General features: G+C 48.4%; 1 protein-coding gene and 1 long non-coding RNA gene across 2 annotated transcripts; both read left to right on the forward strand.

The window, feature by feature from the left end:
- The first annotated feature begins 7180 nt into the window (after nt 1-7180).
- On the forward strand, nt 7181-9172 carry LOC103637679 (RING-H2 finger protein ATL5). The gene has a single exon (XM_008660274.3). The coding sequence runs from the start codon at nt 7494-7496 to the stop codon at nt 8631-8633; it is 1140 nt and encodes a 379-aa protein (XP_008658496.1). The 5' UTR covers nt 7181-7493; the 3' UTR covers nt 8634-9172.
- A 947-nt stretch (nt 9173-10119) lies between these two features.
- On the forward strand, nt 10120-13407 carry LOC118476029 (uncharacterized). Its single transcript, XR_004855282.1, has 2 exons — nt 10120-12204; nt 12279-13407. It is a non-coding gene; the product is annotated as an uncharacterized lncRNA (long non-coding RNA).
- Nucleotides 13408-14680: the final 1273 nt, after the last annotated feature.

The raw sequence follows: 14680 nt of genomic DNA on the forward strand, positions 1-14680 counted from the left end.
TGGGTTTCACTCCCTTCTCCACCAACTTCTTCTTCAGCACCTGGGGGAGACCTTGCTCCAATACTTGAGGTGGTAGGTGTGGTTTTATCCGAAGCCATCTGCCAGGGGAAGGGATTACTACTATGCACATGCCATATTTTTTCAAACATGTTATTTTATTCATCACACAAGTTCATTACAAGCATACAGTTGCCACAGATCACACTACGCGCGAGCGTTTTCTAAGGTGCTTCCGAACTCCCTTTCTAAGGTGTCCCCAAATTCTCTGAGAAGATCGTCAAGGCTAGCCAGGGACATCTCCTCAACGTCAGACAAGCTTTCTAACCTTGAGGGAGGTAGTGTTGGCGGGGCTTCCTCTTTTCGTTCAGTCTGGCATCCTTGGCTCTTGGTCCGCTTCCGGATTTTCTTAGTGGGGGCGAGCTTCTTTAACTTCTTATCATAGTCCATCTTCAGGGTTCGGTAGGCTTCACAAGTGTTGGCATCTTCACCTTCTGCTATTTCGAGACTTTCTTGGAGGGACGCCTTTTCCTTTTTTTTAATTCCTTGATTTGTTGCTCTAGGCTTTCCACCCGGGAATTTAGGTGGGTGCAGTGGGAGAAAAGGTCGTCATAGTGGTTGTCAAGGGTGTGGAGATATCTGGCCATGTAGACTATGGTGGGGTCATCCTCAGTAGGATCTCTTCCGGACAAGGCCTGAAGTCTTTTCCTTCAGGTAGGGGTATTTTTGTTGCTAGGTGGAAAGTAACAAAGGGGTGTCTCGGAGACTTCCCTGTTGTAGTTTTGGCATAGCTGGCGGAGGGCTTTTTGGGCAACATTTTGGCAAGTGTCTGGGAATCAGTGTCTAGTGGAAGTGACTTGGAAGGGAGGGTGATTTGGGTAGTTTTGGCTTTCTCCCAGGTAGACTGCCATAGAGCATTTTTCAATTCCATTCTTGTGGTATTCCTTCCAGACGTACTCCGGCTTCTTACGGATCCCCATGTGAAGCGCGCAACTCCATAAAAGATGAGGGAATCCTTCCACCTCTGAGCAGTAGGATGTCCTAATGACAAAGGAGCCTTCCATCTGGTAGAATAAAAGAAGGGTTTGTTAATATCGGGGAAAGGAGAGAAGATTCTTTTTAGGGGGTAAGAGGTCTTTTCTTTTTTAGGCAAACTTTTAAGGTGGGGGCTGCGATCTACGGCCAGTCCTATGGCTCCGATACCACATGAAGCGTCCCGATCCTTTAGGACTCAAATGTGATACAATTACTAGTCCTAAGAGGCTAGTAACCACATTCCTTACTTCAAATAGTACAGAGTTCGAATAAAAGTTATTACAATACCGGAGTACAAGCTCTAGCGACCCTGAAATACAAAGCACAGTGGAAGTTCAACTATCCCAAGCCACAGGCAGACTGGGTGCAGACATAACCCCCTTCTAGTCGAGCATAGCAGAAAAGAAGTCTTCAGATGCTGAAAAACATAAATAAATCTGGGTGAATACAGTAGGTATTCCGCAAGCCCATCCCGCCCGTAAAGAGAGAGGGACCTATATAATACATGCTTTTACATGGTGGAGTTGAAGTCACTCTTCTTTTTCAGGAAAAGGCAATACTTTGATGGTTTTCCCCAAAGGAAGAAGTAGCACATTTTCACACTCAACCACCACTAAGCTTCCTGCTCCCGTGGTATTGTTTTCATTTCCAAAAACACTCACGCACACATTTCCTTGTTCGCGGAGATCATAAACACTAATTGTCATACCACACCAGACTTGTCCATACCAGTGGACACGGACTATTCGAATAGGTTTCAACTCTGCGCAGAGGGGTACACTTTACCCACTAGTCCGGCTCTGCGGTCTCATGGCCAATGAGACCCGAATCCGAATCTCTTTCTTTCCTCGCACATCCTTACCTTAACGGTTATACCGGAAGGATTCAGGCCACCACCATGTCCAAACCGGACAAAACATTCCCCCTCCTTATCCTCCAGGTGCTCCCCAGCCATCATAACCCTGGGGTTTGGACCGTACGAGTTCAGACTGAGTGACTGTCCATACAGTCTCGAGTGGTTGTACTTGTCATGAGTACATGTAGTGAAGGATGACAAACTGGTCCTTATATGAGGAGACAATCCTTCTGCTCACGCCTAACCCGGCTGAGCCAATCACCTGAGGCCCTCCCCTAAACCAGGGAGTCCCTGATTATCCCACTCAAAAGGTGATAAGGGTGAATACCCTTCATCATACACTTTTTGAAAACATCGTTTAGTAAAAACACCACCCCTTTCTCATCCCACATTTTGTACTCAAAAGATATTCTTTAATGCGGGCTATATCTCTTCTCACAATGCAAAGGACCCAACCCTTATTCCCGGCTTAAGTAGTGGTAGAAAGAGTAGGTAATTTATGCATCAAGGGAAGAATGGACTTGCCTTCGTCGAAGTTCTCCTGGCACGAAAGATCTATTTCAGAGAGATCGGGTTCATGTCCTTCTTCCGGAGCTACAAATTCCAGAGGATCGGATCCCTCTTCTCCTAGCAAAAATAGGTAATGAACAATACATCAACCATGGTGGCTTGGTGGAGTGTGCCAAGTTTTAAATATTATTATTTTGTGCCCTATAATTTATTTAGACTATTTTTGGTGCATAAAATATCAATATATGCATTTTTATATGGAAATAGGAAAAGAAAAAGGGGAAAAGAAAAAGGAAAAAGGAATTCTGGATAGCTGGGCCCGGGGGGATTTCGGCCCGGCCGAGCGTGGGCGCGCGGCGCCGCGGCAGAATGGGCCCAGACGGCCCACGAGGAGAGGGGACGGCGCGGCGGACGCCGTGGGTGCGTGCCCACGCGCCAGAGAGAGGAGGGGGCTAAGGCATCAAAGGGGAGGAGGGCGGTCCGCGGCGGTGAGAACCAGTCACCGGTGAACCCGACGGTGGTTCCTCGCCGGTGGTCCGGTTCTGGATTGACGGAATGGTGGCAAAGCACAGGCGGGGGTAGGGGTCACGGAGGTGGAGTCAATTTGGCCAGTGGACGCTCGGGATGGCCGGTCCACGGCGGGTGGCGGGCTCCGCGACGATGAGATCGCCGGCGAGGCCAACGGGTGTAATAGGCGTGGGGAAAAAGGTGTGTCGTGCTCGTGGTGAAGTGGCGGAGCTCAAGAGCTACACTAATTTGACTAGAACCCAACAGAGAGAGGAGAGCGGAGCTCATTGGAGATGGGAGGGACGACGACGTCGAGCTCGATTGGGTCCGAGGGAGGAAGATGGAGTGGCTAAGGCCTGGTGCGGTGAAGTAAGGGGCTCGGGGCGGTCCTTTTATAGGCGGCCGGGGAGGGGGAGGAAAGGGAGGTGGCGAGCACCGACGACGCTTGCCGCGGAGACGATGATGGCGCACAGTGGTGGCGACGGGGTGACGGGATGGCTCGGGCAGGCGCAAGGCGCCAAACCTTGCTGGCGAGCGCGTTAATGGCGAGGCGACGGGGCGGGTGGTGGTCGGCTGTGATCGCGCTGATAGCTTGATCACGGGCGCGAGGGAGGGGCTGACAAGCGAGGTCGGGTTGAAAGAGGGAGAGTGGATGCGGGGGAGAGGGCAGGAGCGGATGACGTGCGGGGTCGGACTGTCAGGCAGGTGCGGGCGCGCGGGAGGTGGGCCGAGTGGGCCGCGAGGAAGAGCGCGGGCGCGCGGAAGAGAGAGGGGGGGACTTGGGCCGGAAATCGGCCCAGCCCGGGGGGAAGAGAAATTTACTTTTCTTTTTTCTTTTCCAATTTCCAAATCTATTTTACTTTCTTCTTTTCTATAATATCCTTTTTTCTTTAAACAAATATTTATCTATATTTCTTGGGTGTCAAAATATTCTATGTGAGGTGCTACTAACAACCATAGTGTATGCATATGATGGATGAAATGTCTCATGAGGTGGGGGTCTTAGGAGATAATTAAGGGGGGTTTAGGAGTTTTAGGGTTTCTAACCTTGGGATCAAAATTGGGATGTTACAGGCAATGGGGTTAAAGGGCCAAGAATGATCCTGTTTTGGTGGTTAATGCCAAAGGGGGAGAAATTAAGGCCAAAGCAAAATGGATCAGCCAACCACTTGTGAATTTTGAAAATAGGGGAGTTAGAATTTGGTTTTTGTCAAAATACTCTTATTGCAAAGTTTGGTCTCTTATGGGGGAGAATTTTGATTATGGGGAAAAGGGGGAGTTTTTGGCACTTGATCAATCTTACTCTTGGAATGTCTCTCGATTTGCCCAAACAAGTGCGTTTGACTTAGAGATAGGAAAAAGAATTTGATTTGCAAAATCAAACCAAGTGGTGGCAAAGAGTGATCCAAATATGCCAAATATTTAGTGAAAAAGAAATTGGTCTTCATTTGCATTGATGTTGCACTTATTTTGTTGCTTTTTGATGTGTTGGCATAAATCACCAAAAAGGGGGAGATTGAAAGGGAAATGTGCCCTTAGGCCATTTCTATAAGTATTTTGGTGATTAGATGTCCAACATATATTGAGTGAGTTAATATGTACCAAATGAGTGAGAAGTGGGAAATCAAGAACAAGGTATGTTTCTAGACTTAGTGAATTGTTTTTGAACACTAACATGGTTATCTAAGTGCTAGAAATAGTGCCAAGAAAAGAAGATTCGAATTGGAGAAAAGTTGGCAAAGTTCAGCCAACACCAACTCGGGCCTGGCACACCGGACTGTCCGGTGGTGCACCGGACAGTGTCCGATGCCCCAGGCTAGCTCGGCGTTAACTAGGCGCTCTCGGGAAAAGAGAAAGGCGACGTGGCTATAAATCACCGGACTGTCCGGTGAGCCAAAGGCGCTCGTGGCCAACGGTCGACTGCGCAATCCGCGGGCGACGCGTGGCCCGCAACAACGGTCGGTTGGGCACACCAGACTATCCGATGCGCCAACCAATCGTGAGGACCAACGGTCGGCTGTGCCCGATATGGAAGGAGATCACGCACCGGACTGCTACAGGAGTTGTCCGGTGGTGCACCGGACTGTCCGGTGCACCACTCGACAGAAGGCAAGAATTGCCTACCAAATTGATCTACAGCGGCTCCTAGCTGCCTTGGGGCTATAAAAGGGACCCTTTGGCGCATGGAGCAGAATACCAAGCATTCTCTAAGCATACTAAGACATCCAGACTCCGCCTCCACGTATTCGATTCGTTGTGTTAGTGATTTGAGTTCCGTTCGAGTTGTGAACTCTTTGTGCTGTACTTTGAGCTCAAATCTTGGCTTGTGTGCGTGTGTGTGCTGCGGATTGAATCTTGTGTGTGTTGTTTTCCCTCCCTTATTCTTGTGCTTCTTGTGATCAAAACTCTGTAAGGGCAAGAGGCTCCAACTTGTGAAGATTCCTTGCAAACGGGAAAAGATCTCAAAGGAAAGACCGTGGTATTCAAGTTGATCATCGGATCACTTGAAAGGGGTTGAGTGCAACCCTCGTCCATTGGGACGCCACAACGTGGAAGTAGGCAAGTGTTACTTGACCGAACCACGGGATAAAAATCGTGTGTCTCTTGTGTTGCTTCTCTCTGTGATTGCTTGTGTTTGCAAGAGCTCGCTTCACAAACTTGATTAACTCATGCTAACATCCTTATAATCAAGTTTGTGGCTATTTAATGTTTAATTTTACAGGATCACCTATTCACCCCCCCTCCCTCTAGGTGCTCTCATGAGTGTGTCCTCTCCCTGTTCGATTAGGGATATTTATAAGGTAACTAAGGGGTAGACCCATAAAATATGTGTTTATCCTTGGTTACCTACCATATTCCCGCAATATACTTTAAAACGGCGTAAATAGGGAACAATGCAACCTGAACCATAATTACACACATTATTGTACCATCAACCGTGATAACGGTGTGTCCTAAACCGACAGGTGGGCCTTCTGTGTTCGACGGAAGGCCCACCATGCCTTTGCTACCTAGACTCGGCTCTTGACCCCTCGTGCTGAGGGTCTCCAACTAGAGGTCCTCGGCGTCCCCTTAGTTCACCCTAACGCTCCGCCATCGATCGGCCAAGATGGCTTTGCCTTCGGTTGAGGCTTTGCCAGGGCTTTCGTCGTGGTCCATGCTGGAGAGGGCAGGTATTGTGGGCACCCGTGCCCTTCGAAGGGCCCGAGGTCTTGGTGGGCGAAGTCCGTTTGAGAATCCTGACCCTCGACGAGACATCCGCTTCTGTTTAGGTTCGTCGAGGTCGATCTTCAAAACAACCTCGTCCTTCGACAAGTGGGGACGACGACGTAGGTGTCGTCACACCCCGGAGGGGCGCGACCAAAGCGGGGCCCTCATTCAGGTTGTGGTTGGGGTCTTTGGCTTTGTGCTCGAAACAAAGATTTAGTGTCTGACCAGTTTGTGGTTGACTTAGTGTATGATCTAGATCTTGTTCGACCTTCTCTTCAACAGTATCATCACGTAAAAATTTAGTCTAAAAATAACATTATACCTATTTCACTACTTACCACCCAGTCTATTGTTAATAAACATGAAACCATTCACATTAATGCAAATATGATATTTGAATGATACCCATATGTTAATAAACATACCCATATGTGATTGGGAAATGTTGACATGTAAAGTATTACGAAGCATAGTTTGGCACTTTTGCTAAAGGGGCGACTCCATGAATGCTTTAGTCATGAAGTATTTTCCTCGAAAGCTCTAACTTCCCTCAAGTATTTTCATGGTAAATCAAATCATATCGTCTCCTGCTGCATATTACATAGCCATCAAAGCCACGGGCGTTTGCGTAGTTGTCGCGGTACGATAACTTTACCACTTCGTTTTTTCCGGATATATATATGGTGTGATTGGTTGCCTGAATGGGCACGGCCAGACCCGACGCGTGCGTTGACCACGCTTGAAACAGTGATTAGTTACCTGTATGTCATCGGCGTAGTCTGCACACGCGGACGCAACTTAGACAGAAAACCACCCGTAAACCTGCATGGACGGAGACGCGAGCGTGCGGCCTTCTCAACAGGACCAGGCCGAGGCGAGCCGGACGCCCTCCAACCCACAAACCAATCACGCATATAGAAATCGGAAATAGCCGCTCACCACTCCTTTATTCTCCTGGGAACGATCTCTGGATATTTTGTAAGAAGTCAAATCAAAAGAGGAAAAGAAAAGGTGCGGCAGCGGCACGATTCAATGGGGAGTTTGGGCCCCAGAAATCCCATTTGTGAAAAATCTAAACACTGCCTCTGCTAACATTTTCCATTTGTTGTGTAGTACGTAATATACAAAGAGAAGATTAATCACAACCGGGTCCACTCCCAGTCCCAACCCCTCTCCTTTGTCCGTCCCCCTGGACAAATTAGCCGGCACAACTATAAATGGCAAGCCGCCATTGGCAGCGCCAGGACCGGACAAAACCACACTTACAAGCCACGGACCACGGACCAGTCTGCAACAGCGCGACGCTCTCCTCCTTCCACGCCAGCAGGAGTCAGGAGGAGAGCGCGCGGCCGGGTGCCGGGTGGGACAAGCACACTTGATGGCATCTACCGCCATCCCGTCCCCGCCGCCTCCGGCGGTGCCAGAGCGGAGAGTGCCACTGGTGCCGCGGCTGGCGGACGATGGCGGCGGGGGCGTTATGGGTGACGCGCGGGGGAGTAGTGCGGGAGGAAGCGGGAGCGGGAGCGTGGCGGGCATTTCGCCGAGCATCCTCATCATCGCAGTCATCGTGGTGGTGATGCTGCTTGCGTCGCTGTGCATCCACTACTTCATCCGCCACCTCTGCCGCCACGCGGGCCCAGCGGTGTCCTCCTCCCCTTCGTCCCGACAGGCTCCGCCGCTCCCGCTCGTGGCGCACCCCGCGGCGGTGGCGTCCGTGGCGGCCGCCGACGGCCAGGGGGCAGGAGGAGGGAAGGCGGCGGAGGCGGAGCGGCTCATCGCGCGCCTGCCGCTGTTCACGCTGTCCTCGTCGCTGGCCTCGGTGCCCAAGTCGTCGCGCGACTGCGCCGTGTGCCAGAGCGCGTTCCGCGACGACGACGAGCTCCGCCTCCTGCCCGCCTGCCGCCACGCCTTCCACTCCCGCTGCGTGGACCCGTGGCTCCGGGGCAACCCATCCTGCCCGCTGTGCCGCGCCTCCATCGCGCTGCCCTGCCCGCCGCTCACGGACCTCCTCCGTGTGGAGCTCGGCAGCGTCAGCAGCCGCCGCTCCAACCCGGACGCTGCGGCCGCCGCCGTTCGCGCGTACCCGCTCCCCGGTGGCCTCCCCAACTCGGAGTCGTCGGAATACCTCGTGGAGGAGGAGCTCCAGGTCGTGCTCAAACGGAGCCCGCGCGCCGCCGCCGGGTCCAGCGACCCGCCAAGCCAGCAGCAGCAGAATCAGCTTGCCGCGGTGGAGCGCGGGCAGCCGTCGTCGTCGTCGTCCGTCGGCCTAACCCCTACGGCATCGTTCAGATCGACGGCGGAGCGGTGGAGCAGCCGCTGGAGCAACCGGTGGAGCAGCCGGTGGAGCAGCGGGCGCTGGAGCAGCCGGTACGACGCCGGGACCGTGACGGCCGCGGCCACGGCGGAGTGGTGGTGGGACATGGACGGCGGCGTGGCCCCCGCGACGCGGCGGAGGGACGCGGACGACGGCAGCGCGTCGTTCTACGGGTTCGTGCGGTGGCTCACCGGTGCATACTAGTAAATACGATCGTACGGTGCTGTTAGCATAGCATGGTACCATCGATCCATGAAAGCGGTGAAAGCTAGCTTCGCCCCTGCGGCAGCGTCTTCGTGAAACGAATCGAAATGAACTGGGGGTGTCTGTCTGTCTGGCTGGCTCTCCTTTTCGGCATGCGAGCGTCGAAATTGTTTTGCTTTATTAGTATTAATTTTTTTTGTTTCGGTTTCGGGGCGGGCGGGTGGATTCCGAGGACGGAGATGCATGCAGTGCAGATGCGGTGCCTCCCGATCGCGGATTTCAAAACTGCTTCCGAATTGGAGAATGTCGGCGGGAAGAATGAGGAATGGATTTGTGGACTTCCAGGCAGGTTGGCACAGCGCAGCGCAGCAGTCTCGGCCAAACAAAAAACAAAATTGGTAGTTTTTTTTTTCCTTTTTGCTGCATTTTTTATTTGCTCTTGGTTTTGTGCTACTCAGCATTTCTGTATACACCTTCGATTTGTATGCATGTTAGTTGCATAGCAAATAAATTAAGCAAAGGCAGGAGGAGTTTATTCATCGATCTCTCCTGTCACCTGGTGGTATGCTTATCCCACTTCCCATGCTATAGTGGTGCACATCTACAAGGGATGAAGGGCGTCTGAGCACTGTGCAGAGATATATCAAAGAGTGTACATGGAGCAGGACGGAGAGCACCAGCAGAATGCAACGCACATGGGATAGAGTCATAGAGGAGGAGAGGTTAGGATATGGACCAAGCTAAGATTGGTGGTCCATGAGATTACGCACAAGCCTACAAAAGAACTCCCTCTCCCTAGCTAGCTAGTCCTGGCATGGCTGCTGCGCCCGCACTGGAAAAGGACTCCGCTGTCCCATTGCACCGCGCTCACTGGCTGGCCCATGTCCTGCCCGGCTAATAATACTATTCACCACCACACACATGACACATGCCTCCGTGCGCTTGCTTCGCTATCCCAGTCATTATTAGCGCAGATAACCAAATGGTGATTGCTCAAAGTACTGATTAGAAAGGGCGTTCCTTTTGACCGTACGCTCTGCCATTGACCTGCCTTGCCTTGTCTGTCTCTCCTCTCGTCGTCCTTTGCCGCTAGCTGCTGTGAACGGAGGAACCGGACCCGACCGAAGTTCTGGAGTGGAGTGGACCGACGACGAGACGAGGGAGAGGGAGGTGGAGCGAGCTCGTGTCGCTTTTGGTGGTGGAAGCCTTTGTCCTTGCTCTCAACTGTACCTGCTGCAAGCTTCAGCCAAAGGACTGGGGCTTGCCGTGCATGTGGTGTACGGCATTGCCTGGCTGCCTGCCGTGCCTTGTGGAAAGCAAGTGCTGTTTATCATGCGTTGGCCTCCCTCTGCCCGCCAGCCATGGCGTTGGTCTCCTAGGTCGTGTTTGTGACCCTGTCCCTGTCCAGCTCAGCCCATTCAATTGGTCCAGGCTGAGGCTAGCCTGTCCCGACTACTGCAACTCACTTTGTTTACGCACTTATACCATATGAGCCTGGCTCAGACGAGCTGGTATTTGTCACCCAATATGCAGACAGGCTAGAAGACCAAAACTACCTAAACGCGGAATCCTTGCGCCACGAGCAGCCAGGCTCCCAGAAAACGGACCTTGAGCTCGTTTCTGTGGAGCCAGGCTCAGAGGCTCAATTTGCACGTGCACAGCCTGGCTCCCAAGCCGACCAGGCGACACAAACACAGGAGCTGCATCCCGGGAGCGCAGCCAGGCTGCTGGGCCATGGCGGCAAACACACCCCTAGAGATTACAGGAATCGGGGATTCTGTGTAGCTAGGGTTTGTAGAATCAAGGTTTTAGAAAATGAAAATCTATGATGTTCCTCAGGCTTCTATATATTGATTATGGGTTCTATATAGGTATATTGTCTATAATACCCTGAGAATGACTTGAGGAAAAATAACAAGGTGAGGGGCAAAACCGTATTCTCACACATTACAAGCGAGGAATATCCCTATTGGCTCTAAGCCTACATTCATATATGGCCAATGGAACATATATGCATTTATATTTTATATTATATGCTTAAACATAAATGAAAACCGTAGCAATGTACGGTTACTTTGCTAGTAGTACTACATTTAGATGTTAATTAGAAGGATTAAATACGAATTGATTTTAAAACAAAATATGTATAAGCCGTAACTAATCGGCAAGGCGAGCCTACATCCTAATTAGTTATTGATTAGATGTAGCACCGTATAAGCTGACCATGATCTAATTAGAATTATTATTATATTTATCTCGCTAAATAGATATTACTTGTACACACATGGGCGGACCTAGCGGGTAGGCTAGGTAGGCGCCCGACTACCTAGAATTTGGTCTAAAAACAAATTGCTTCTTGGCGTTTAGACCAAAAGAAATAAATTTATGCATCTTGCAACATAACTTTATGAATTCAATGTATTATCAGACGTCTTGGTTATTTTCAACCCATATACCGAATTGATTGAAATTATATGTACTTGCTACCAAATTACATACGAAAAAAATTAAACCTTAACTACTCTAGGTTTAAATCCTAGGTCCGCCACTGCTTGTATAATTAAATTTTAAACTAGTTCGCGTTAAAGGTCTTTTTTGTTTGGAATTATAATTTGGTCAGATTAATTTATTTTAAACTAAGTGTCGTGTCTAAATGCAATGCTGATTTTTAGCTGCTTCAACAGATCAGGCGGCACCTTAGGCTGTCCGCGGCCGTTCCCCTTAAATTTTCCCCCTAAATCTTACTATGCAGCCACGTCAGCAAAATTCTCTCCCCTATATTTACTCGTCCCACAACCGTTTCCCCTAAATTTTATCCTACATATCCCTCTACTCATTAAATATACATTTCCCTATAACTAACTTCTTTTTTTATTTATATTCTTTTCTTTGAACACGTTTCGATTAAAGATCTTACTTGTTTAACAAAAAAAATATTTTTTAATTATTTCTCTTAATTTACACATACTATGTAATAAATCAAATAATTTATCATTTAATTGTCAAAATTCTTACATCATTACATTTAACATTTAATTGGTAGCATGCAAACATTAATTAACATTTGTGGTACGCGCAAATTTTTCATATATATTGGGACGGAATATTATGAAGGACACTTACATTGCAACACAAACCGTCGAGTCGTACGGTCGAAGCCACGAGTGTCTTACAATGAAAGACACTGTTGGCTTTCATAGGAAGCCAAGGTTGGCTTTCAATGCAAGCCCGCAGCTTCCCCCGCTCTTTGCTCTCCCCTATATATATTCAATCAACCTCTACCATATTGTTCGCCCATTGTTTTGAGTGAATCAAGTTATCCATAGTTCGGTATGTCTCAGAGTCATACGGAAGATGAGTTTGCTTCGAGTGATTCGAGTGATAGTGAGGACGAAACTCTTTTGCTTGTCAACCTACTCACCCTCAACATTGCGGCTCAACGCCATCACCGACGACGGTCGGGTTTACCCCGCCGTGTCATTCACAGAGATCATTTCGCAGGAGAAAACCTCATCCAACATCACTACTTCGTCGCTAACCCAGTGTATCCACCCCATGTGTTTCGTAGAAGGTACGCACTTCATATATTTGTCATAGGTTATCATTTGTTCAACTTTTGACAAATATCCAATGCAATTTTGTTAGGTTCCGCATGAGTAGGCCTTTGTTTCTCCGCATTCTGCAAGGTCTTCAACAACACGATATTTACTTTACACAAAGAGTTGACGCAACTGGTATGCCCAGACTAAGACCCTTACAAAAAGTTTGTGCGGCAATGCGGATACTTGCTTATGGGTTACCTTCTGATGCGGTAGACGAGTATATTCAAATTGGGGAATCAACCTCTAGGGAATGCCTTCATCATTTTTGTCGCGCAATCATTGCATGTTTTAGTGCCTGGTATTTACGCACTCCAACTCAAGATGACATTACACGCATCATGCATAATAGTGAGTCTCGGGGTTTTCCTGGCATGTTGGGTTCCATTGATTGCATGCACTGGGAGTGGAGGAACTGTCCAACGGCTTGGCGTGGTCAATTTTGTGGGCGAAATGGTAGAGCATCGATGATACTTGAAGCAGTTGCATCGTATGATCTATGGATTTGGCATGCTTTTTTTGGCATGCCTGGGACAAACAATGACGTTAACGTGCTCCACCGATCCCCAGTATTTGACCCTATGACTTCTGGTCGAATGCCACCTGTCAATTACACAATAAATGGTCATGCGTACAACTTCGGTTATTACCTTGCTGATGGTATTTACCCCAACTGGCCTACATTTGTCAAAGCAATCCGACACCCATATGAGGAAAAGAAAGTCTATTTCACTCAAATGCAGGAAAGTTGTCGAAAGGATATTGAGCGTGCATTTGGAGTTCTTCAAGCCCGGTGGGCGGTGCTCCGTGGACCAGCTTATGGTTGGGATCGTAATCGTTTGACAGAGATAATGACGGCTTGCATCATCATGCACAACATGATCGTCGAAGATGAAGGGCCTTTTGCTGAAAACATTGATTTCGGAGACAACTCTTCAAGGATTGAATCATCTCAAATTATAGGGGAAGGCCGGGCGGAATGGGTTATTAACCACTTTGATCTACGTCGCCAAGAAAGATCGTGCTCACTTCAAAATGATCTTGTCGAGCATTTATGGGCTCGCCGTGGAAGTATGTAACAATTATGTGTCGTAGCTGCTTAGTTCGCACTTATATTCAGTACTTGTAATGTCATGTCCTCTTATTAAGTATTCCAATAAATTACCAAAGTTGTTTCCAAAATGTCCCGACAGCCGGCTTCATATGTGTTGACATACTTCGATTATGTGTACCACCTACACCTGAACATGTATCTTCATTTCTACGAAGTGTAAACATACCATTGCAATTGATCTTGGGATTCATGTTTTCTTGTACAATATATAACATACCATACAATAGGCACAAATATTGTTCAAACATTTATCACATCCGAGTTCATTATTGTCTAATACAACAGCAAACAACTTAACATACACTGGTTCGACCAAATAAATAGTGTTCTCAAAAATACAGTTTCTTAAAGGAACTAAGATAAATTGTCTCAACAAGTGTCAACAGCACTCTCGCGGACATGTAACAGAACCGTTCAGGATGACTCAAAAGTAAATATAAACTGCTGCAATTTTTTTTCTGTTCCTTCATCATTATCCAAACTTCTGGATCAACATCTTCTTCGTTTGTCGATAGCAGCATCTGCAAACGTTTGTTTGCCGATTCGAGTTCTTCAAGTTTGAGTTCCCTTTGTCGAATGCTTAACTTTTGTGCTTCCAATTCCAATCTCTTCTTCTGTATGTCCCTGTCTTCTTCACTGCTCTTTTCTTTTTCCCCCCTTTTCTATGGACCTCTGTATTTGTTTTTCAGTAATTTCTTGTAATCGGCTTAAGTATTCAGGAGAAGAACAAGATGCACCTTTCTTTCTTTCAGCTTTACTGTAATCACGCCCACGGGGCCTTTTTCCTGTCAACCCAGCCGACCCACTGTCAGTCTCTGGTGCTTCCACTGATGGACACCCCGAAGATGGTATTGATCTTGCATGTAATCCTCTAAACGAATGTCCTTGACATATGCTCTCCCATTTCGGTTCCCCCTTCAATTTATGCCAGCAGTGCATATAATGGAATGGTTTGTTCTCCTCATGAGCGAACAAAGTAGCTGCCTTCGATGTCTGCAAAATTGGAAGTTCAATTATAATTAGTTCGAGGACAGAAAGTTGTAGTACAAATAATCATCATTTCAATTGTTGTACCTTATCCTCGTCACTTATACCACTTTGTTTCTCTCTTAGGACTCTGGCGTAGTATCTAGAGAATTTACTGACATCAGCCCTGATCTTGTCCCATCTGCTGCTAAGTGCTCTGTTAAGTCTACAAGGAAATTCCCCCCTTTGTTCATTGTACCTTTTTTCAATTCTGGCCCAAAGACCCTCCCTCCTTTGTCCAGTATGCACAATAGGGTCACTACTTATTTGCAACCATGTAGTACAAAGGAGTATGTCTTCTGGTGCTG

The sequence above is a fragment of the Zea mays genome, chromosome 1 (genome assembly GCF_902167145.1).
Source record: "Zea mays cultivar B73 chromosome 1, Zm-B73-REFERENCE-NAM-5.0, whole genome shotgun sequence".
Lineage (NCBI taxonomy): Eukaryota > Viridiplantae > Streptophyta > Magnoliopsida > Poales > Poaceae > Zea > Zea mays.